The sequence below is a fragment of the Lissotriton vulgaris genome, chromosome 8 (assembly GCF_964263255.1).
Source record: "Lissotriton vulgaris chromosome 8, aLisVul1.2, whole genome shotgun sequence".
Classification (NCBI taxonomy): domain Eukaryota; kingdom Metazoa; phylum Chordata; class Amphibia; order Caudata; family Salamandridae; genus Lissotriton; species Lissotriton vulgaris.
The window spans coordinates 1,535,234,572-1,535,259,382 of record NC_141696.1 but is presented as its reverse complement, the minus strand read 5'-3'; the positions used below and the strand labels follow the sequence as shown (position 1 = coordinate 1,535,259,382).

General features: G+C 48.9%; 1 protein-coding gene across 4 annotated transcripts in view; it reads right to left on the bottom strand.

The window, feature by feature from the left end:
- LOC147700305 (uncharacterized) overlaps positions 1-24,811 on the bottom strand; it is a 238,325-nt gene that overhangs the window by 160,918 nt on the left and 52,596 nt on the right. For 2 of the 4 annotated variants that reach the window (XM_086935674.1, XM_086935676.1), the window contains exon 4: positions 23,894-24,001. In XM_086935674.1, the coding sequence (XP_086791800.1) occupies positions 23,894-24,001 (108 nt within the window). The remainder of the gene's footprint in view (positions 1-23,893; positions 24,002-24,811) is intronic. The other 2 variants (XM_086935677.1, XM_086935675.1) reach the window with 1 other exon arrangement.

The window sequence follows — 24,811 nt, the reverse complement described above, 5'->3', positions numbered from 1 at the left end:
TTCGGAGCCGAGGAACAGACAAACCCGAACGAAAACAATACCGACGCTATAGCCTAAAGACCTTTTGGTCTCAAGTTAGGAAAGTTAAACAACTATCGATTCCGACAGAGGGAACCGAAACACATCCGAACCCAATGGCGGAAAAAAACAATCTGGGGATGGAGGCGATGCCCATGCGCACTGTAGTCCAGGCGAGGAGCCACCTATCTCGTGATACTTCGAAGACTCTTCCAGGACAACAATGTGCAATCATCCGGACCCAACACTAGGCGGCGATCTATGCACAGATATGAATTCAGCAGCCCACATGCCTCGAACACACAAAACCCTGTCTGGGATGGTGCTAGCACCGCCCCTGACAGGAAACCCTTTGTCCAAGCTCTCCTCGCTGGAAGGACTCCCAGCAGCAGGAGGTCAGACTCGTGTCTGTGGTGGCAGCATCCATTTTGTGGAGCTGAGGCTTCGTTTAACTTTAACCGGGGTTCACAGTTACATACATGTCGTGTCCCTCTAGAAGGGTGGAATGCTAACCCCGTCGCCAGAATTGGCGAGGGGTTAGTATTCCAATTCGTATGACACCTTACTCGACATGTTTTGATAAAGCAATACCAAAGATAGCATTTAACCGCGAGGATTATAATGCACTTAAGAGTATATGGTATGCGTTATCATGGAACAGCTATTAGGACTTGGTTCCGCAAGCTGCAAACGGGCTCAGCTCATGCCAGAGCACCATCTCACACGATTCCAAGCACTCTGCCTTCAGGATTGTCAAGGCCTGCCATAGGAGTGACTGATAGGAATCTGTGTGTCCATTTTTAGGGTTAGATATAGGTATACTATATCTACAGCAAAGGGTGATTACACGACTTTGCCCCAGCTGTCATGCAGCCAGTTGTGTCAGATTTAGGAGGCCAGCCAGGGGTGGCATAATACATGCTTCAGCCCCTGGTAGGCCCTGGGTACACCTATGCCCTGAGTTACAGGGTCTGATAAGGTGGCCCAGTACCAATTGGTAAATGCACCTAGGGTACATGTTGTAATTTAGAGAGAGAACAGCCAGGCTGTGGGTCTGATTGGCAGGCCCACAGCCAGAGAAAGTCGTAAACCAGTGAGACAAAAGCAAAAAATCTGGGTGATTATAGGATTGCAGACCCTACTCTCCTACATGACCCCCACCCCCCCCAAACTTTGGGACAATAAGCTAACCTTGACCAGGTGAGTCTTTTTGTTCTAAGTGGAAATATCTGGAGAGCCCATCGGCATTGCCATGATCAGTACCAGGTCTATGTTCCACTGTAAAGTCCATCCCCTGTAGGGAAATGGACCACCTAAGCAGTTTGGGGTTTTCACCCTTCATCTGATTTAGCCACAAGAGGGGCTTATGGTCGGTCTGAATCTTGAAGTGAGTGCCAAACAAGTATGGCCTCAGCTTCTTCAGGGCCCAAACCATAGCAAAGGCCTCCCTCTCAATAGCTGACCAATTCTTCTCTCTGGGGGTCAGCCTTCTGCTTATAAAAGCAATGGGCTAGTCTTGACCATCAAAATTCAGTTGAGATAGAACAGCTCCCACACCCAACTCAGAAGCATCTGTTTGGACAATGAATGGTTTGGAGTAGTCTGGACTCTTGAGGATAGGTGCTGTGCACATGGCCTGCTTTAGGTGATCGAATGCTTTTTGACAGCCTGCTGTCCACTGAACCTTTTTTGGCATTTTCTTACTTGTCAGTTCATTTAATGGAGTCACAATTGATCCATAGTTCCTGACAAACTTTCTGCAGTAACCAGTCAGGCCCAAGAAAGCTCGAACCTGAGTCTGGGTGGTTGGAGGAGCCCAGTCCCTGATTGACTGTATTTTGCTCTCCAGTGGTTGAACTTGGCCTCCACCTACAAGGTGGCCCAAGTACACAACCTGTGTCTGCCCTATCTGGCACTTGGTGGCCTTGATAGTGAGACCTGCTGCTTGCAGAGCCTCTAACACTTTCCTCAGGTGGACCAGGTGATCCTCCCAGGTGGAGCTAAAGACAGCAATATCATCAAGATATGCTGCACAGAAGTCATCCAGCCCAGTGAGAACATGATTCACCAACCTTTGGAAGGTGGCAGGTGCATTTTTCAGACCAAAGGGCATTACCACAAGCTGATAATGCCCACCAGGGGTTGAAAATAGTGTCATGGGCTTGGCATCCTCAGCTAACCTGATTTGCCAATACCCAGCTGTCAGGTCAAATGTACTTCAGTAGTTGGCAGAAGCCAATCTATCTATAAGTTCATCTGCCCTTGGTATTGGGTGGGCATCAGTCTTAGTGACTGCATTGAGACCCCTGTAGTCTACGCAGAACCTCATCTCCTTCTTACCACCCTGGGTGTGAGGTTTTGGCACTAGAACTACTGGACTAGCCCAAGGGCTATCTGAGGGTTCAATGACTCCCAACTCCAACATTTTCTGCACTTCAGTTTTGATGCAGTCTCTAACATGATCAGGCTGCCTGTAGATTTTACTCTAGACTGGCAAGCTGTCACCAGTGTCAACCTCATGGGTACACCAATTGGTCTGACTGGGTGTCAGAGAGAACATATGTCTGAAAGACTGAAGAACCTGTTTACAGTCTTTCTGTTGATGCTCAGAGAGGCTGCCACAAAAGACAACACCATCTACTGACCCATCATCAGGATTCTGAGTGAGCAGGTCTGGGAGAGGGTCACTCTCTTCCTCCTGTCCCTCATCTATGGCCATGAGCAAACTCATGTCCTTCCTGTCGACATATGCTTTGAGCCTGTTGACATGGAGCACCCTGTGGGGGCTCCTGGGAGTTCCTAGGTCCACCAGGTAGGTGATCTCTCCCTTTTGCTCAAGAATTGTGTAGGACCCAGACCATTTGTCTGTGAGTGCTGCTGGGGCCACTGGCTCCAACACCCACACCTTCTGTCCAGGCTGATAAACAGTCAGGACAGCCTTTTGGTCATGCCAAGCTTTTTGAAGTTCTTGACTGGCCTTAAGGTTTTCAGATGCCTTCTCCATATACTCAGCCATCCTGGAGCAGAGACCAAGTACATAGTCCACTATGCTGGTTGCAGGCTTTTTGAGAGGTCTCTCCCATCCTTCCTTCACCAAACACAGGGGGCCTCTCACAGGATGCCCATACAAAAGTTCAAAAGGGCTGTAGCCAACCCCCTTTTGTGGGACCTCTCTGTAAGCAAACAGAAGGCAGGGAATCAGGACATCCCATCTACGCCTGAGCTTTTCAGGTAGTCCATGAATCATCCCTTTTAGGGTCCTGTTGAACCTTTCAACAAGCCCATTGCATTGTGGATGATAGGGTGTAGTGAACTTGTAGTTGACACCACATTCCTTCCACATAGCAGTTAAGTAGCTTGACATGGAGTTTGCACCTCTGTCAGAGACAACCTCCTTAGGGAAGCCCACTCTGGAGAACACTCCAACTAGGGCTCTAGCCACAACAGGTGCTGTAGTGGTCCTAAGGGGAATAGCTTCAGGATACCTGGTGGCATGATCCACTACCACCAGTATAAATTTGTGCCCTGATGCTGTCTGGGGTTCCATTGGACCAACAATGTCAATCTCCACTCTTTCAAAGGGCACCCCCACCACAGGCATTGGTATAAGGGGGGCCTTTGTAGTGCCACCTGACTTACCACTGGCTTGGCAAGTGACACAGGAGCGACAAAACTCCTTGGTATCCTCATTCATGTGAGGCCAGTGAAAGTGTGAGACAAGCCTGTCCCAAGTCTTTGTCTGGCCTAAGTGACCTGCTAAGGGAATCTCATGGGCCAAGGTAAGAAGGAAACCTCTCTGAGTCAAGGGGATAACCAGCCTCCTGGTCATGCCAGGCTTGGGGTCTCTTGCCTCAGTGTACAGGAATCCATCCTCCCAGTATACCTTGTGGGTACCTGTGGCGTTCCCAGCAGCCTCAGCAGCAGCCTGCTGTCTGAGGGGTTCAAGGGAAGGGCAGTCTAACTGTTCCTTCCCCAGGTCTTCTCTTGAGGGTCCCCCTGAGCCCAGAAATTCAACTTGATCAAGTTCAAACTCTTTAGGCTCAGTTTCCCTCAATTCCTGTAGGTCAGCCTCCTCAGAGACTTGATCCTCAACCTGAGGCAAGGGGGAAGGCACAGCCTTAACCCTACTGCTCTTCTTCTTGGAAGGTGTCTGGTCCATTGTTCCAGGATCCAGCACCTGTTCAGTGGGGCATCTTCTGACCTGTGACCTAGTCACAGCAAGCACATGTGCTGGCAAGCCTAACATCTCCATGTGAGTCCTATGCTCCACTTCTGACCATTGTGATGACTCCAAATCATTGCCCAACAAACAATCCACTGGGAGGTCTGAACTAACTACAACCTTCTTTTGGCCAGTTACCCCTCCCCAGGAGAAAGCTACAATTGCCATACTATGACTGGTAGTGACATTGCTTGCATTGGTCACCAGGAAATCTGTACCTGGCATGATCTGTCCAGGGTCCACAAAGTTAGGTGTCACCATGGTGACACTGGCACAAGTGTCCCTATAGGCCTGAGCCATTTTTCCATTAATAAAAGGTGTCTGTCTGTATTTGCCCAAAGTATTGGGACTGACATCAGGGGATATATCCACATCCTCTGTAAAGACAAGGACAGCCTGAGTGAGTGTGCCAACTAAGTTGTCATACCCCTCAGGACCCAAGGTTAACCCAACTAAACCCTCGGGAGGTGCACTACCACTGCTGACTGTACTAGGGGGCACAGGTGCCTTAGGGGCTGCAGTGGCAGGAGTCTGCCCTCCTCCTTTCTTGGTGCACTCACTAAACCAGTGAGTTTTATTTTACAGTATTGGCACCACCTTTTTGATTGGCCTTCTTGATTCTTCTTTTTCTGGGGAGCCTGACCCCCACCCTCTTTGGGTTGTTGGGGACCTGACGAAGACTTCTGGTCATTTTGTTCACCCTTAGAATCTTTACCCTTCTGGTCTGCTTTCTTCTGACCACCCTGGTTCTGGCCCTGGTTCTGCTTAACTCTTGTTCTGACCCATCTGTCTGCCTTCTTTCCCAATTCTTGGGGAGAGGTCAGATCTGAGTCAACAAGATGCTGATGCAACAACTGGTTCTGACAATTGTTTAAAATTTGTTCTCTCATGATCAAATTATACAATCCTGTGTAATCAGTAACCTTACTGCCCAGCAACCAGCCCTCCAAAGCCTTAGAGGCACAATCTACAAAATCAGACCAATCCTGAGACTGAGGTTTCTGGGTATCCCTGAACAGCACCCTGTACTGCTCAGTGGTTAGGCCAAACCCATCAATCAGTGTGTTCTTCAGGACTTGGTAATTGTTCGCATCCTCAGCCCTTGTGGTGAGGAGCTTATCTCTACCTTTACCTTCAAAGGAGAGCCACAAGATAGCTGCCCACTGACTTTGGGGAACACCCTGCACAGTGCAGGCCCTCTCCAAAGCAGTTATCCATTTGTGGATGTCATCCCTTTGCTTAAAGGGGGGAACTATCTTACTCAGGTGTCTTGTATCAAAACTCCTGTCCCTATTGCTAGGTATAATGCTGCCACCAGTGGGTTTTGACCCACTCAACTCTTGCTCTCTAGCAAAGGCAAGTCTTTCTTTGGCCAGGGCAAGTTCTTCCCTTTCAATCCTCAGATTGACTTCCCTTTCCTTGGCTTCATATACTCTTCTCTGAGGGGAGGTCATCCTCCTCAGAGCAGAGGCCTGAGAGCCATTGGTTTGAATGGATCTGTTAGAGCCTCTTGATAGAGATCTAACTCGTCCACTCCCAATGTTAAGCTGGCCTGAGAGGGGTTCCAGGGGTCTCCTAGTACCATTCTCATGCCTGCTTAAGTTGTCCCTAGTTAGCTGACTAACTACTTCTGGACCTTTGTCTGCCTCATCCTCAGATGGCTCTAGATCCTCATCCTCCTCTTCACCTTCTGCAGAGAGATGGATGAGGTCAGGGTCACCTAAGGTTCCCTCTAGGGGAGGCATGTTCCCATCTGGATTAGAAGGGTCTGGGTTACCAGCCCTCCTGGCATCATAAGTCTCTAAGAGACCAATCAGAAATGGGATTGTGGGGTTAGACCCCTGTTTTAACTTCCTGGAGGTACACACTTGTCTCATCTCCTGGAAGCTAAGAGCAGCATATCTGGAAGTGACCTGTGGAAGGTCTACTGACACAAGGGGAGACTCAGTGTTTCCTCCTTTGTCTGACATGCTGATTCTAGTGTGGTGTAAGTGATGCACCTACCTACACTATATGTTTGCCTACTGATCCCTTGCTAAGAGTTGTAGCCAAGGTGTGCTAAGCCTTGAGGAGCTACAACAGCTGGTTCAGTAGAACTCAGAGTATTCTAAGCTAAGTTATATGTACCTGGAGTACTTATGTGATCTTTCACAAGATATTCTTAGGATACGTGTGGTAAAACAACAGCAAGCTCAAATCCCAACCGCTGCTCACCAATGTGAGAAGTTGGCCTGATATGCAGTGCTCACTATTCTAGTGAACACTATGTATCAGTCCAGACAATCCTTATTGATGATTGGTTGTAAGTCAACCTTATAGACCAGCTATCCTAGTAGCGTGGATACGAGCAGTCTAAGGCTAAAGACTCGAGAGGGCGTGTTAAGCCAGCTGTTATACCATCACATATACCCCTTGAACACCAAGTGAAAGGACACCACACAAGTGTTATGAAAATAAACAGTGTATTTATTAGAATCACAACAACCCTGTACTCTTTGTGAGGACAGGGTACTAAGCACAAAACAAAACTCTTACGAAAATACTTAAGTTAGCACAGTATATACAAATGCCCGAGGGGCACGGAAAACCATATACTCTGAAAGTGGAATGCGAAATTACTAGCAGGTAAGTACAGTACTAATAGGCTTTGGAATCGCTAGGACTTGACTATAGAATCTTTAGATTACTTCTAGGAGGCCCAGGGGACTCGGGTGCAGAGTGTGCACTCTCACGCGTGATGCGGGACAAAGTCTATGGTAGCTAGATTTCACAAAGTTAGTGTTCTCGGGCGAACCCGACCTGGTAGGAGGAAAACGAAAGTGGATTCTGACCCTTGGATAGTGAGGCTATGCTGGGGCACCGAAATGCCGAAGTTACCTAGCCCAGGGGCTGCAGCTGCATAGGTCTCAAAAGACGTCGGGAATCCTCGTAGACGGACCAGGAGCCTGGAAGAAAGATGCTGGCAGGCGACCAGTGAAGAGAGTTCGAAGTGATCCAAGCCTGGATCTTGAAGATGGACGATACCTGAAAGCAGAGGGGACCAAGTTCGTGACTACTAGCCAGTAGTCAGGTGGCACCAGGAGGGCACCGGATGGTAGTCACCTCGACTAGGTGAGTGGGCGACGCTGGGCTCTGCAGATCTCACGGACCAGGAGGCGTTGTCGGCGACCAGGATGGAGGAGCGAGCTGTCCCACGATGGATGAAGCTGTCGGCGTCGCTGGACCCAGGATTGGGCAACAAAGCCTTGGCTAATTCAAGCCCACGCGGTGGACCTAAAATGGCGTCTTGAGTGGACCAGGAGGGTCCGGGGTGCTCCTCTTTTGGAAGGGAGCAAGGGCCAGTCTGGAGCAACCAGACCAGCAGCAGTGATGTCGTCGGGCGTCGTGAAGAAGGCCACAAGCCAGCGGGCTAGTAGCCAAACAACGCGGTGAGCAGCAAAAAGCAGAAGGGCCCCACGCAGATCGTGGAGATGCTGGGAGGCTGAACTTCGGTGCTGGAGCTGCTCAGGGTCGGGGCTTCTCGGACCCCAAAGCACTCACCAGAGGATCCCTCGGCGGTCGTGCTGGAAAGAAGTCGTGCAGTCTTGAAGATGGCCGGTCCCTCGAGGTCTCGTCGCACTCACGGTTCTCAGCTTTGCTGTAGAGGTGAGTAGAGGTCAGAGGTGCCAGGGAAGCCGGTTCTCGTCGAGCTGGGCAGTCGGATTCCGGAGGAAGGACTTGCAGCAGACCGCAGCGTTCTTAAGATGGTGCCTGCGGATGCAGGGTGACTACTCCTTAGTCACAAGGGAGAATCTTGAAGAAGAAATCTTGAAGTCCTTTCGCAGAAAGTCGTGTCTTGATTCCAAAGATGATCTAATTTGGAAGGGGGCCCGCTCCTAACTTTATACTTTATACTGTCCCCAGACGCACCTCAGCCACTGCCGCTTTGCGTGACCTCCATTGGTTGAGCATCCCAGAACGCGTTAAATTCAAGGCACTCTGCTATATGTTCAAGGCTAAGCAGGGTAGCGCCCCAGTATATGTTCAGGGGCTGGTAAAACCCTATAGACCCCTGCGCTCATTAAGGTCATCGGACATTGGCAATTTCACAGTACCAAGATGGAAGCTGGCAAAAATGGGAGGCCGCTCCTTTTCCACTCTTGGTCCTAAATACTGGAACTCCCTCCCATTGGCATTAAAATCTGAGACCAACTTACTCCGCTTCCGTAAGGCTTTGAAGACCCTGCTCTTTACTAAGCGTGACCAATAGTCGGCAGAGGCCTTAAGTCAAGGTGACATTCTCTTTTCTTCTACAGTCTATCCCTGGCGCCGGGAAACCCATTGTGGGTAGCTGTGCGCGGTACAAGCTTAAATAAATAAATAAATAAATAAAAGGGGCTGACCCGGTGACTAGGTCCTGCCTATGGGTGGGACTAGGAGGGGGGTGGTTACACCCCTCTCCAATGCCGGACTTTCCCCAGGCCAGGGGCTGGTGTGCCCCTGGAACTGGTTCTAGCCGGCAGATGTGTAGTGAGCACCGGGGTGCCACTCAGCAGTCACCTTCCTGTAAAGCCCTGCCTACCCAGGATACACAAAACCCTGTCTGGGATGGTGCTAGCACCGCCCCTGACAGGAAACCCTTTGTCCAAGCTCTCCTCGCTGGAAGGACTCCCAGCAGCAGGAGGTCAGACTCGTGTCTGTGGTGGCAGCATCCATTTTGTGGAGCTGAGGCTTCGTTTAACTTTAACCGGGGTTCACAGTTACATACATGTCGTGTCCCTCTAGAAGGGTGGAATGCTAACCCCGTCGCCAGAATTGGCGAGGGATTAGTATTCCAATTCGTATGACACCTTACTCGACATGTTTTGATAAAGCAATACCAAAGATAGCATTTAACCGCGAGGATTATAATGCACTTAAGAGTATATGGTATGCGTTATCATGGAACAGCTATTAGGACTTGGTTCCGCAAGCTGCAAACGGGCTCAGCTCATGCCAGAGCACCATCTCACACGATTCCAAGCACTCTGCCTTCAGGATTGTCAAGGCCTGCCATAGGAGTGACTGATAGGAATCTGTGTGTCCATTTTTAGGGTTAGATATAGGTATACTATATCTACAGCAAAGGGTGATTACACGACTTTGCCCCAGCTGTCATGCAGCCAGTTGTGTCAGATTTAGGAGGCCAGCCAGGGGTGGCATAATACATGCTTCAGCCCCTGGTAGGCCCTGGGTACACCTATGCCCTGAGTTACAGGGTCTGATAAGGTGGCCCAGTACCAATTGGTAAATGCACCTAGGGTACATGTTGTAATTTAGAGAGAGAACAGCCAGGCTGTGGGTCTGATTGGCAGGCCCACAGCCAGAGAAAGTCGTAAACCAGTGAAACATAAGCAAAAAATCTGGGTGATCATAGGATTGCAGACCCTACTCTCCTACACACCCTATAAAGGAAGAACAGGTTCTGCAAACAGGCACAGCACATTGACTTACAGGACCTATCTCCAGGAGTTAGGGTGAGTGGTGGGCAAGGACCAGGGGAGCACCAGCAGTACACCACCAGCGGCACGAGGGTGCAGGGTGCAAATCAGTGCCGGGAGCCCAATGTGTTTCAATGGGGATCCGTCACTGTAAAAAGAGACTGCAGGCTCTAGCTAGGAAGCTAGACGGGCTGAATCAGCAAGTGGGCTCAGGCCTTGAGATACCCGGAGGTGGCGGGGGACACCTTTGGTCTTCTTCTCCAAGGACAAGGGGCGACAGGAGCAGGGTTGTCCTTAGGCGTCACGTTTTTCCTTACCAGAGCAGTCGCGGGTGAGGGGGCCTTTGCGCAGAGGCTGTAGGCGTCGGAGAGTCCAGAAGGGGTGAAACCACAATGGACTCAAGCTCCTGAGAGCTGGGGAGCCCTGTTGGCACCATTGGCCCTCTTCAACTCAGGGTGGAGGCAACTGGTGCTGTGGCAGATTCGGGTGTCTGGTTTTGGCAGTTCCAGAGGCCTCAGAGTCTTCTCTATTGGAATTTCTTCAGAACAGGTCCATGGTCACGGGAGGTCTTGAGTCTTTTTCGAAGGCAAGAAGTCCTACCGGGTTTCTGGAGTTAACCTCTGAAGGACGAGTCGACTTTGGCACAGTTATCGACGAGTGATACGAACAGGCCTGCAGGGTTAGTGCCAGTTCAGTTGCTTATTCTCTCCTTTCTGCTTTTGTAGCTCTTCAATCAATCAATCAATCAATCACTGCATTTGTAAAGTGCGCTACATAGCTGTGAGGGTCGCAAGGCGCTGGGGGGTGATGGGGGGGGGGTGCTACTGATCGAAGAGCCAGGTCTTGAGAAGTTTTCTGATGGCCAGTTGGTCCTGAGTCTGTCGTAGGCTGGTGAGGGGAGCGTTTCAGGTCTTGGCGGCGAGGTAGGAGAAGGATCTGCCGCCGGCAGTGGTTTTCCGGATACGAGGAACTGTGGCGAGGGCGAGGTTGGCTGAGCGGAGGCTTCAGGTGGGGGTGTGGAAGCGGAGTCGGTTGTTGAGGTATGTAGGTCCGGTTTTGGGTAGGGCTTTGTGTGCGTGGATGAGGAGTTTGAAGGTGATCCTCTTGTTGACGGGGAGCCAGTGCAGGCCTCTCAGGTGGGGTGTGATGTGGCTGCGTCGGGGGACGTTGAGGATCAGTCGTGCCGAGGCGTTCTGGATTCGTTGTAGTCGTTTCAGGAGGTTGGTTGTTGTTTCTGAGTAGAGGGTGTTCCCGTAGTCGAGTCTGCTGGTGATGAGGGCCTGGGTGACTGTTTTTCTTGTGTCGGTGGGATCCATTTGAAGATACTGCGGAGCATGCGGAGGGTGTTGAAGCAGGACGCTGAGACGGCGTTGACTTGCCTGGTCATGGAGAGGGTGGAGTCGAGGATGACCCCCAGGTTGCGTGCGTGGTCTGTGGGTTTCGGGGCTGTGCCTAGCGATGTGGGCCACCAAGAGTCGTCCCAGGCTCATGGGGTGGGTCCGAGAATGAGGACCTCAGTCTTGTCTGAGTTCAGCTTCCTACTGCTGTCCTTCATCCAGTCGGCTACAGCCTTCATTCCTCTGTGGAGGTTGGCTTTGGCGGTGTGGGGGGTCTTCTGTGAGGGATATGATCAGCTGGGTGTCGTTAGCGTAGGAGATGATGTTGAGGTTATGTTGTCGTGCGACGTGGGCGAGCGGTGCCATGTAGATATTGAACAGCGTCGGGGTGAGGGAGGATCCCTGTGGGACGCCTCAGATGATCTTGGTGGATTTCGAGCGGAAGGGTGGGAGGCGGACGCTCTGGGTTCTGCCGGAGAGGAAGGATGTGGTCCAGGCCAGGGCCTTCTCTTGAATTCCGGCGTCATGGAGGTGTGCTGATAGGGTGCGGTGGCAGACTGCGTCGAAGTCTGCCGATAGGTCCAGGAGGATGAGGGCGGCCGTTTCTCCTTTGTCCATCAGGATCCTGATGTCGTCAGTGGCGGCGATGAGGGCGGTCTCGGTGCTGTGGTTGCTGCGAAAACCGGATTGGGAAGGGTCCAGGATGATGATGTCTTCGAGGTAGCGGGTTAGCTGTTTGTTGACAATCTTCTCTGTTACTTTTGCCAGGAACGGGAGCAGGGAGATGAGCCGGAAGTTCTTTAGGTCCGCCTTGGGCTTCTTCAGAAGGGCGTTGATCTCGGTGTGCTTCCAGCTTTCCGGGAAGGTTGCGGTCTCGAAGGAACTGTTGATTGTTTTTCGGAGGTGGGGCGCGATGGTTGTGCTGGCATTGTTGAAGACGAGGTGAGGGCAGGGGTCATATGGGGATCCGGAGTGGATGGAGTTCATGGTTTTGATGGTGTCTTAGTCGCTGACGTTGGACCAGGCGGTCAGGCGGCTGGTGAGGGTGGTGGTCGCAGGGGTGGTGGACTCGGTGGTGGGTGCGGGGTGTCGGAGTTGAAGCTGTCGTGGATATCGGTGATCTTGCAGTGAAAGAAGGTGGGCAGGGAGTCGCATAGGTCTTGTGATGGTGGGATGTCGTTGGTGTTGGAGCTGGGGTTGGAGAATTCTTTCACGATGTTGAAGAGTTCTTTGGTGTTGTGTGCGTTGTTGTCTAAGCGGTCCTTGAAGGCGGTCATCTTGACGGCCCTGATGAGTTGGTGGTGTCTGCGGGTGGCGCTCTTGTGGGCTGTGTGGCTGTCAGGTGTTGGGTCGTGGAGCCATTTCTTCTTCAGCTTCCGACAGGTGTGCTTGGAGATCCGGAGGTCTTCGGTGAACCAGGCGGCTTTCTTGTTGGTGTGGTTGGTTGTGGAGGTCTTAAGAGGGGCGAGGGTGTTGGCGCAGTCGTTGATACACTGTTTGAGGTTGGTTGCGGCGGTGTCTGGGTCGGTAGGGTCGGCGGGTGGTCTCAGGGTGAGGTTGGTAGTCAGTTGGTCCTTGATGACCTTGCCCCAGCAGCGGCGTGGCAGCTGTTGGGTGCGGTGGTGTGTTTCCTGAAGGTGAAGTGGACGCATCTGTGGTCGGTCCAGTGGGGTTCGGTGGTGTGGTTGAAGGAGACGTTAGGGCTTGTGGAGAAGATGGGGTCCAGCTTGTGTCCAGCGGCGTGGGTGGGTGTCGTCACAAGCTGTTTGAGTCTGAGGTTGGCGAGGTTGTCGATCAGGGCAGTGGAGTTGGCGTCATTGTTGTTCTCGAGGTGGAAGTTCAGGTCCCCGAGGAGAATGTAGTCCATGGAGGCGAGGACGTGGGTGCTGACAAGGTCGGCGATGGTGTCGCTGAACTGTGGTCGTGGTCCTGGAGGTCTGTAGACGAGTGGTTCTCTGAGGGTGGTGTTGGGGTCGGTGTGGATCTGGAAGTGCATGTGCTCGGCGGTGGTGAGGGTGTTGGCCGAGATTCTGATGGAGTCTTTGTGGATGATGGCGATTCCCCCTCCCACTCCGTTGGTGCGGTCTCTGCTGGAGATCTTGTCGTCCTGTAGGATGGCTATGGCGATGTCTGGCGCTGAGGTGACGTTCAGCTAGGTCTCCGTCAGGAAGGCGGCGTCGGGGGCGCTGGCGTCTAGGAGGTCCCAGAGTTTGAGGCGTGCTTGTGAGGGAGCGATGCAGCGGAGGTGGTTGGGTTCTCTGGTTGGTTGTTTGGTGGGCTGGATGCTGGTGAATCTGCAGTTCCGGCAGGCGAAGGGCCCTTGGGTGTGCTTCGGGGTGGCCCGGTAGCAGGGGTGGTCTCGTTTGGTGTTGAGTGCGTGGGGGGTTCTGGAGTCGTAGTGCAGTCTGCGTTGCGGGGGGCGCGGGGTCCAGGGGTTCTGGACCCCGCGCCCTCTCATTGGTCTCACTCATCTTAGGTCATCAGGATCTGCTGCTCAGGTGCTAAGGCCTCCACAAATACTGAATTTAGGGGTTTTAGGGGAGTGTAGGGTACTAGCCAATTGGCTACTAAACCCTTGGGAGTTACTACGCCCTTATATAACCACTTCCTGTGGGAAGTGGGCAAAACCCTATCCCAGAATTCCGAAGTGTGTCATCACAAAGCTGGCTACTTCTGAAAAATCGTACACATCTTGCAGTAACCCACCTTATGGGTGGTACTAGCCTGGAGGTGGCATACCTTTCTGACTAGCTAATTTTACTGCCTATCCAGGGGCCAAGGGGGCTCTGAACAGGGGGACAGCTTCCTTTCCTTTGAGGGGAGCCAGATTTGCATTCCAAAGGCAGCAGCTTCTTTGAAGCTCACTGGACCAAAGTGGATAATCAGCAGGTCATCCTGTGGGAGGGGGTGTTGCACCTTCTTCCCAGACAAACTTTTGTTCTGGGCCTCCTGAGAGCAAAGGCTCAGCAACCAGGCAATCCGCTGGGGCTTGCAAATGTTTACATCAACCTAAAGAGGAAAGCTGTAACAGTGGATAGGTTTGTTGCAACTAAGCTAGAGCTAAAAAAAAGCACGGCAGCCATCATATTTGCTAGTCACTGGGGACTTTAATTTCAATTTGTTTCATCAACCAAGTGAGTAGCATGTTGAGGCAATTGGGTCCCTCACAGACAATAGTTTGCCACGTCATATGCGATGAGACAAGATCAAGGAAAAAACTAGAGCATGTGAGCTAGCTGGCCTCATCGTTTTCAATGGCCGTCTACCAGGGTATATACCGTCAACATGGACTAGATCATCTAACAGGAATGTTCCCTATCTAGATTACATAATGGTAAACTGCCCATTATACAATTGGTGGATTTCAGAATCACCCACTGACAGGAGTGAACACCACCCGCAACTAAAATCCATTGTGATTAGCAAGCACAAACATGAACTAGCAAGGGCGCTGATGGAAGACTTTAGATCTGAAAACCTAAAGCGTCTGAAGTGGAGTTCAAGCACAGTGAAATAAATGGCAGAAGATGCTGTGAAAACCCACAAACATTTTGTTTGTGGAGAATCTAATCCAATAACAGCTTGTCAAATCTTCACGGACTATCTGATATCCAAATATTCAGCCAAATGTGCAAATAAGGGTGTGTGTAAAAGCCCGGTCATACTGAGCCCCATCCGCCTGATGAAAGCCAAAATAGGCACACTGCTTAGGTAGTTATGACACTCTACAGAGGACCTAGAGCTACTACAATCCCTGTGAAAGGAGAGAAGGACATTTAAAAGAGAGGTATTGACCTCTAAAAGAAATAAGCAAGAAACCTTATGGGCCAAACTCCTGCATGCCTCCAAGCTAAAATACCCAAAGAAACTTTGGAAGACGATCAATGACATCGATAAAGGTCCACGGGTAGCTTATAATGCAAATATACACGAGGAAGGCTGGGTAAAGTCATATCTTACAGAAGTATGCACAATGTGGCTAACCCAGTATGGCCTCAGGAGATTTCCAAGGCAAATACTACGACTGAGCTGCTGGAGTATACGGCTACAGCAATAAATCATTGTTTAGAGCGGCAGACCCTGATGCAGAGGACTAGCCCGGTACCAGGGTTCAATTCCCCGCCTCGGCGGGTCTTCTGCTCAAAATTCCACGGACCTGATAATTCTCGCCTCGGTGCCTATTCCAATCATGGAGTCCCACTCTGCAACTCTGGGCAATAGCTTGCTTAATCTCCACAACGCCCCCCACAACGCTAAGGATGCCTGGCCTCCACCTTGGGGGTGCCCAGGAGTGGACGCCTCACAGGGAAAGCCAGGATGGGTTCCACAGCGGTATTCGTACAAGCGCCTTGAGACCCTTGCGGGTGAGTAGTGCGCTATACAAGTATCAATTTACATTTTTTAATTTACATCTGATTCAGACCCTGGTCCAAATCATATCCCTCAAGCTGCCCTTAAAAAGAACACCTTGCAGAGGCCCAATTGTTTTCGACTGGCATGTTTAACACCCTTTTGGCAGTTGGGTCGATCCCAGGAAGCTGGAAAGGTTGAATTATCCATCCAATTTTAAAGGAGGAACCACCTCATCACCAAGCAATTATCGTATAATTGCACTACTGGATGTAGATCTCAAGTATTTTTCAACATTACTGCTTCAGGATCTAGAGGTAGGGGCGTTAGACACAGACAGGTACAAGGAAGCAAGGTACGTTAACTAACCTTATGGCAGTAGGATTAATCCTCAGAAGAGCGACGGCCATTGGCACGCCACTGTAAATGTGTTTTGTTGATCTCAAGGCAGCTTTCGACCGTGTCCCACGTGAAAAATGATGTGTAAAGCTCGAGCAGTGGAGAATCCCACACAATCTATTAAAGGCTAATAGTCTACTTTACACTGACACTTGGGCTCGTATCAAGGTCGGGGGTGGCACCCATATGTAAAGAGAAGTGAGGACATCGATTGGTCAAATGTAGGGGTGCGTCCTTGAACTCCTCCTATTTAATCTATACATTTCGAACCTTTCCCTCGCATTGGATGAGTTGATATCCCACTCCCTGATCCTTGGTGACATGCTGCTGTCGAACATCTTGTTTGCAGACGATCTGCTTCTGTTTAGCAACACCAGAGTAAGCCTGCAGGGATCAATCAATCGCTCAGCAATATATGCAGTTGACAATGGGTTTGACATTTAATCTTAAGCAAACTAAATTAACGACGTTACATCACCACTTCTTAAATCAACACAAACGGTACCTTAACGGAGCCACAATAGATGAAACATCGGATTATGGATATCTAGGAGTCAAGACAAACTCAAGGGCCTTTTTTGCTCCACAAAAAGAGGCGATCAGAGAAAAAGCCTTAGCCTTAAATTTTGCATTTTCCTACCATATACTAGGGACGTATAAATAAGTCAGCTTATGTCAATTGGGGGTAGCCAATTCAACCTACATTTTGTAAGGGATTGGAACACTAGCAACGAGGAGTGGTCAGCAGGCCTCAGGTACTCTTGAGTCAAAAAACCAGCAGCATCAGTCCAAAACTTTGGAGGTGACCATGCAAAAAGAGGCATTTTCTTACAGTGGCCTTACTACTGGCCAAGATGCAAGTGGCCAGGTGTTGGATGGCCCCAAAAGTCCCCACCGTCACGCTATGGCTGAGTGACATACTGTCTTATAACACCAGGATGGAGGACTATTGCGAACTGGCACATCTGAAAGTTTGCACAAAAGACTTCTGGGAACCGTATCATGATGATGGGAGGAGTAAGGGAACGGACCTCAGTGATGAAAGCAACTGATATCAATGCAAGCCTGGAAATGCGGGTGGGGGGAGTTCAGATACAGAGCAGGCCCGAGGACTAGCTCTCCCGTGCTACTGCACTGCCCTGCTTCCATGTTTTTCTGAGTGCTTTATCCTGTTTTTGCGTCATTTTCTTAAACACACCTTTTTCCATCTTAACACGCTGGATAGCTTCGCATCGGCCTGACGGACTCCTTGATAAGCGCTGGGATGCCCAAGGGTAACCATGCGCTAAATAAGACTCAAATAAATAAAAATAAATAAATACACTTCTTTCTCTATCCTTTCCCCGTTCTTATGAGTGTTTTCTCCTGCTTTTGCCTCATTCTTTACTGATTTGTCCTTCGCTTACACCCTTTTTCTGAGTGCTTTCTCCTTCTTTTGCCTCGTTATTACTGCTCTCCTTCTTTTCACCCCGTTTTTCTGAGTACTTTCTCCTGCTTTTGCTTTGTTTTTCACTGCTTTCTCCGCAAAGCAGCTTGCAACTCCAGCACCTTGAGACTCTCACAGGTTATTTGCCATGCTTTCTTAATCCTGATTGATTGATCCATGATATATGTATAGGTAATATTAGACCAGCGGAAAGAGATAGATTTGCTAAGAATATATCTGTGAGATGACGAGTGTCATATGATTTTATTCATTTGTAACTTTTGTATAGAATCATTTTTGTTCCCTATTCCTTTTGAGGTGCCGCTCACCTGCTCTCAGTTCCCGGATTTTAACGCGAGGAAAGTCACTGTTCGCCCACGGAGGGATTTACAGTCTACAGGGGCTCTTCTCCCAGGTCGCGCTGCTGGTGGGAGCAGTTCCGCATTCGGCGGTAACTCTGCATGCTCCCAGCGTGCGCTGGACCAAGGAGAAAGAAAACTACTGCTGACCACACCGGGGGACTGCGAGGACCAGCAGCCTCTAGCTCTCACAGCTGGTGCCTCTTCCCCCGGTGGCCACGCCCCTTCATCACCGCACAACATAAGAACAAGTTCAGTCCCTCCCGCAGCGCGGGACGCAGCGCGGGGCGAAGCCCGGGCAAAGGGCGGGCCCGTTTAAGCCCGTTCAAGCCTGTGCAAGACTGGACTGGGCCACTTTATTTCTGGTTGGCTTTTTCTACTTTACCATCTTTTATTGTTACTGTTAGAGCATATTAACTTTTATCCCTGAACTTGCGTCTTTTAGCTCCACCAGCACTAGCGAGCCATTAATTGAAGTACAGCATGTCTCCTCGAAATACTAGAAATACTGTTAAAAAGCAGGCTTTGGCCGCGGCCGAAGTCATCGGTCCGATTGACCAATTTATAACTAAGGCCAACGATGCCATCGAGCAGGGTATTATTTTATTAAATCGCCGAGTCTCTCAAGACCTGGCCATAGCGAGGCGTTCTTCTATGGGCCTACTGGCCTCTGCGGTAACTCCGCTACGCCCAGCAGAACTACCCCTGCCAGTGTTAGTCCATGCAGAGGTAAACACGGTGCCTAACACAGTGGATCTCTCTGCAACTTTGGATTTGTCAGATTCTCACCTGTCCCTTGAAAAATCCCCACTCATATTTGCCACCCACAGTGCCCCCGATCTCTCTCCAGCCACAGTTAGGGGTATACGAGAAGGGGCCATTCCCAAAAAAAAGTCAAAAAGAAGGAAAACCGCCCATTTACAGCACATTACTACCTGTCCATCCATGACCATCCCCAAAACCCCCTCTACCTCACATCTCTCCCAACCCAACAACCCTGTCCCAACCCCCGATCAACCACCTTCCCCCATGCCAGCACCTCCAACGATTCTTACTGTTGATAACATAAATCTTAGCAGCTCCAGTAGCTACGGCAGTGACAGTAGCCTGGATGACAACGGGAACATAACTAACATTACCTGTAGTAACGATACCCTGTTGCTTAATAAAATAGGTGAACTATTTAAGTCGTACCTAACCCCAATTGAAAAGGTATTACACCAGGTGCAAACTCAACTAGTTCAACTAACTCATCTGTCCTCCGCTCTCGATCAAGTTAAGACCAGTACAAAAAATTCTAATCCTGCTCCAGGGAAATCCCTACCAAATAACAGCAAGACCAGTAAGCCCAGTTTGGCAAAAACGATTGCTCCAAATAACAACACTAACCAAAAGGCCTTGCTGAAACCCATTCAAAAACAACCACCACCTGCTCAGCCTAAGCCTCAACCCCCACCTAAGGCACCGAAGCCTTTACCACCACAACCCCCGATCAATTCCAACAATCCAAATGTCCAACAGTCTATTCAACAAAAAACCCCTCCTCAGCCTACCCTTCCCACCCCAGTACCCTCCCACCCGAAGCAACAATCGGTTGGCTTTAACAATGTCCCCAGAAACCGCAAGAGAGGGCCCCGTCCTGTACATCTTCCACCTGAGGCATCCCCTTATGTGGTAATAATGACGGGTGTCCCGGAACTCCCCCCCAGTCAAGATGAGCCAATTTGGTCACTAAAAAACAAAGTTATCTATTGGTTGTCCAACAACAGATCCTTACCAATTTTTTTGGACAACAGAGTTACCACCGTCCGCAGAGTGCCATGGCTCGGCACTGTGCCCAAAAACATCCAGGGCGACTGCATCATAGTGAACTTTGATGACCCCAACACGGTAGAGCACATTTGCTCCTGGGGTGACCGCACCTCTGATGAAGGGATAGCCACCCATAACCTGTCATACTTTTACCCCCCGGCTCCGCGTCATAATGCAGCCCCCCCTTGGAGCTGGACGAGAGTAGGTAGTTGGGACGGGAACAGAGACCATGGTCACTGGGCAGGTTATGGTTTTTCCAACTCCGCCTTCGGACATCCTCCCAATTGGAGAGGTCCATCATTATCTAATAGATACGAATGTTTGGACATGGTTGACTGACCATCAGTCCCCTCCGATAACATCCAAGGTACCACAGATATCCAGATCCCCACAACCCTCTCTCTAAGTAAAAATTGGGTGGTAACGCCCAACCATCCTTCCCTGCCAGGTGCTGTCATTGAGTCCTCCTCATCACTGTCAAAATCCCCATTACACTTGCCATCTTCACAGGTTCGTGCTCTCAGCTCTGCTCCTCCTATTACTTCGGAGGAGATACTTAAAAGCCAACAAACTAGTTTATCCATACCAACTAGTCTATCTAATAACACTGCCCCTTCCACTAATCCGTCCCTTCACATCTGTGACCCAATACCGCCTGACCACCTGTTGACCTCATATTCCCCTTTACCCTCTACTAGGGATCTCGCAATCATGTACTGGAATGTAGCGGGCCTGAGGTCAAAAGCACACCTACAGCCCTGGATCGACCTGGTTACCAGCCATGACATAGTCTGTCTCCAGGAAACCTGGGCCATAGAGCCGATTCATATCCATGGCTTTAAAACCTTTCATATGCCCGCTACTCCATCAGTTCAAGGTAGACACAAGGGTGGTCTGGCTATTTACGCCTCAAACCAAATTCCGTTTACCATGTCTGAAACATCCCAGGTGTCTGCAATTTCCCAAATCCTTAAGTTTACTGTTAAAAGCTCTGTTTATTATGTTATAAACATGTATAACAATGAGCCATCAGTTGACAGTGTAAAATCATTGGCGAAAATCACTTCATTCCTGCATGAACAGAAAGTTAAAAATGTACAGTCACAATGTTATTTTGTATGGGGTGGGGATTTTAATATTTATTTATGTAGTAATTATAACAAAGGTATATGTGGCCTTCAAGACGAGCATGACTCTCCCATTACCCACTTTGTCCATTCTAGCTTAGGGTCAGTTTTTAATGCATCTTTATTCTCACTGGAACTCGAATTTGCGAACAAACTTGTAACACCTGTTGTCGACTTTAAGCCAACATTCCATGGTAGAGGATTGTTGTCCACGATCGACTTTATATTGTGTTCACAGATCCTAGGACCCAGACTAAAAAAATTTTCTACCGGTACAGACCCTTCTAGCGACCACTTCCCCAACAGTATTACTATAACTCTTACCTTGGCTCCTGTATCTAGCACTAAGCCCAGTATTTTAATACAGCAATCACTGGAGATGGGTCGAACTAATGGCTACACAGTAAAGTGGTCTAAGATCAACCCCAAAGAGGTCACTGAAAAGGTCATTCAACAAACTCTTCCCCATATATACACTTGTTTAGATGAGACTTCACCTCCCCAGTTAATTCTGTGTAGTTTTGCAAAGATTCTAGAAACCATGCGGCAGGAACTTACCCGCCATCATAGCAAGAAGAAAGATAAAGATAGTCGGGGTGGTTTGACTCCGATTGTCGTAGGGCCCATAACGCACTCAAGCGAGCCCTCCATAGCCAAGACAGGGACACAGTTTTAATTTCTTTTTTAAGAAGGCAATATAAATTGGCCATAAAAGTCCGCAAACGTGAAATAAAAAATAACCTTTGGGCCCAACTCCATGAGAGTATAAAATCAAAGGACAGTACTCTATTTTGGCGAACAGTCAAGTCCCCATTTCTTGCAGATGACACCGCCTCTTCCCATGTAGATGTGGCGGTACCTGCTGAAAAATGGGTTACCCATTTTTCCCAGATATTTGGGAACCCATCATCAACTACCGATGATACCATACCTGGGGAGGCCCGTTCCAGCAGTAATACCATCTACCCAATAGACATCCATTTTGACCTTGGAGACGTGAACACAGCGCTAACGTCCTCCAAGACCGGCAAAGCCCCCGGCCCTGATGGGGTTCCCTTAGATATCTTTGTGAACAACCTTGAACTATGGTCCCCAATAGTAACTCAAGTTATGTCCGCAGTCTCTCAGGTTGGTTTAATCGATTCGTGGTCCACCTCTGTCCTTCTCCCTATCTTTAAGAAGGGAGATAGAGACAATCCAGCTTGCTACCGACCGATTTCCCTCTTGGACTCGCTGGGTAAGGTTGCTGGGAGACTCCTCCTGGAACGTCTCCAGGACTGGGCGAAGGAGAATAAGATCATCACAGACCTCCAGTTTGGGTTCCAAGAGGGATTAGGTACGGTGGAACAGGCACTTAACCTCACCCTACTTATGGGGAAATATGCTTGGGCTAAAGGTGGTAATCTTTATTTGGTCTATGTGGATCTAAGCTCCGCATTCGATTGCGTGATTCACTCCAAGCTATGGGAGATCTTAAGCAAACTGGGAGTAGACCCTCCAATCCTGAAGTTTCTCCGAGAGCTTTATTCGGATGCCAAAGCCTGTGTGAGGTTTGGTATTAACGGAGAGCTAACGGATACATTTGGAATCACAAAAGGAGTTAGACAGGGGTGTGTCCTTGCCCCATTCCTATTCAACATCTATACCAACGGCTTAGAACAAGCAATGCTGATAGGGAACAAGGACCTCCCCTGTATAAAAGCTCGCCCGATTCCAGCACTTCTTTACGCCGATGATTCGGTAATATTAGCAAGGACACCCAACCAGCTTCAACTGCAACTCAATAAGTACTGCCAGTATATGCTTTCCCTCGGTCTTAAAGTTAACAAATCCAAGACCTTTGTAATGCATATTGGCAAGAAAGCCCAGAAATGTAAGTCCATCTATATTGAGAACACTAGACTAGATAGCGCTAGGTACTATCCGTACTTAGGAATCCTCATTGACCATCAAATGTCGTGGAAACCTGCTATATCTAGTAGAAAATTGCAGCTCCAGCGTACAACATCAGCACTAACCTCATTCTCAAGGAAACTGGGCAAGCCCGCTCCTGCAGCAATATTGCAAATCTATCAAGCCAAATGCATGAGTGTGGCTACTTATGGAGCTGGTGTATGGGGCTACGCCCCTGTCCAAGAGCTCCAGGTAGTGGAAAACGACTTCCTGAAGTACATATTAGCTCTCCCTAGAAGTGCTTCCAACTACGGTAGCCATATGGAACTCGGCTGGGATTACCTATCTGACATCATAAGGTACCAACCAATTCTCCTATGGCACCGTATATGGACCAAGGAGCAATGTCTCCTAACCCGGTCGCTAATAACAGACTGCCTCACCCTGACCCATTGGAAAAAGATTCCTTGGCTGTCGTACGTATTCAAATTTCTGAACGACTTGAACTGCCTAGAGTTTTTTATAAACCCTATTTCACTTTTGACCATATCTAGAAAGTCTTTAAAGAACCTATGTGTCTCGCATCTGAGGGATTTACGCTTGTGCTCCGAAATTAGCAAGCAGTCGACGATCCATCTAATGTCGATTCAATCCTCATATGGCCTGCAACCCTACTTGTCTGTCTATTTGTCCAATTACGATAGATATGTTTTAACCCGTTTCAGATTTAACTCTTTCCATCGCCTTGTCTCATTTCCCACGCCCTCAGACTGGTCACGTGAATTGGTCAAATGTCCCTGCGATGACTGTATCCCTCAGTCTATGTTACATGCAATTTTATTCTGTACTTTCTATGAAATTCCCCGCAAACGTTGGTTGGTCCCATTGCTTAGAACACTAGGACTGAGAAGATGCAGACCTGCTCTCCTGGCACTACAATGCCTAGACTCTCCTCATGTTGCAAAAACAGTTGCTCATTATTTAAAAGCTTGTATCAAAATTCGGTCTAACCTTGCGGCGTCTGCACAGTAAATATTATTTTTATACTGTTGTTACTTTTAATACTAACAAGAAGAAAATTGATTTTATGCTAAAACTGACATCTTATTGTACATAGCAGCCAACTACTATATGAAAACCAAAACGTTGTAAATAACTGTCTATGTATTGTATGATTTACTTTTATGATTGTAAATTCAATCGAATAAAGTTACCTTTGATTTGATTTGATGTACAGTAGAAACCTCAAATGTATAATTATTACAATATTTTTCTTTTCGTAAAGCGGTCACAAAGTGGTAAAGTCCACACTGGTGGCCTATTCAGTCTCTGTAATGTACTTCTCCATATCAAACATATAAGGTAATTTTGCACAGTGAAACCCTACCCGAATGCTGTTCTATGCATGTGTACAATTGTGTCCGTTAGTGATTATTAATGTGGCTGTAAGAAAAACCTCGTCCGTTTAAACATGCCCCTCTTTTCACTCACTTGGACAATGGTCATCACTGGGACCTCTGTCAGAGTCATCATCCATGAAGCAAAAGCCTTCCTTTTCTCTTTCTTTTAACGAAAAGACAAAGTTTGATATCACAGGGCCTAGGGTAAAGAAAATAAGAATACATTGAAAAAATAAGCATGCGAATGATCTTAGATAATTAAGTCCTAATACGCTACAGACAGAGTTAATGTGGGGGTTGAGAAAACATGGAGGAAGAGAAATGAAGGGGAAAGAAGCTTCTTGTGCAATGGCAACCACTGCACCAAATGTGCTATGTGTGGCAAACTGTCAACAAGTCTTATATTGGTAAATACACACAGAAGAACAAATATCAAGACGTATCAGTAATAGAATTCTGAGAAGGGAAGAGTGATGGCTAAAAGCGAGTGGAGATGCCTAGAAGGAGGATTCCCGTTGCATCTCCTTGGTCACCGTTGGGGTCCCTGTGAAGGACTGGGTTTTTCTAAAACCCAGCGGTGCCAGGGATAACACCTAAAACCTTTGTGGGTAACCTGTTCCGGCGTACAAATGACAGAGACACGGGACACTTCCTTCGGCGTCAAAGATTCGAGGTTTATTACTGCAGGGAACACAGAAGTCACAGGAAGTACAACATGTGTAGGTTCGAGGAGACTGCTTCAAATTGTATCTGTGGATCGCTCTTCTTATACAGTTTTTTGAGCATAGGATAACATGGTGCACAAAGGATTACAACTTGGTTCCCATCGTAAAGATCATAGGGGGTCGCTTTCATGTATTCAGAGCCCGGAACATAATTACAGTAACATTTGGCAGTTCCCAACTGTAAAAGTACATCTTCCCACCATTAGTACATTCCATTCAACAGTAAACGAATCGAGGAAAGGACAGAAACAGGTGCAGAGGAAGACGAGGACAGTGAACAGATC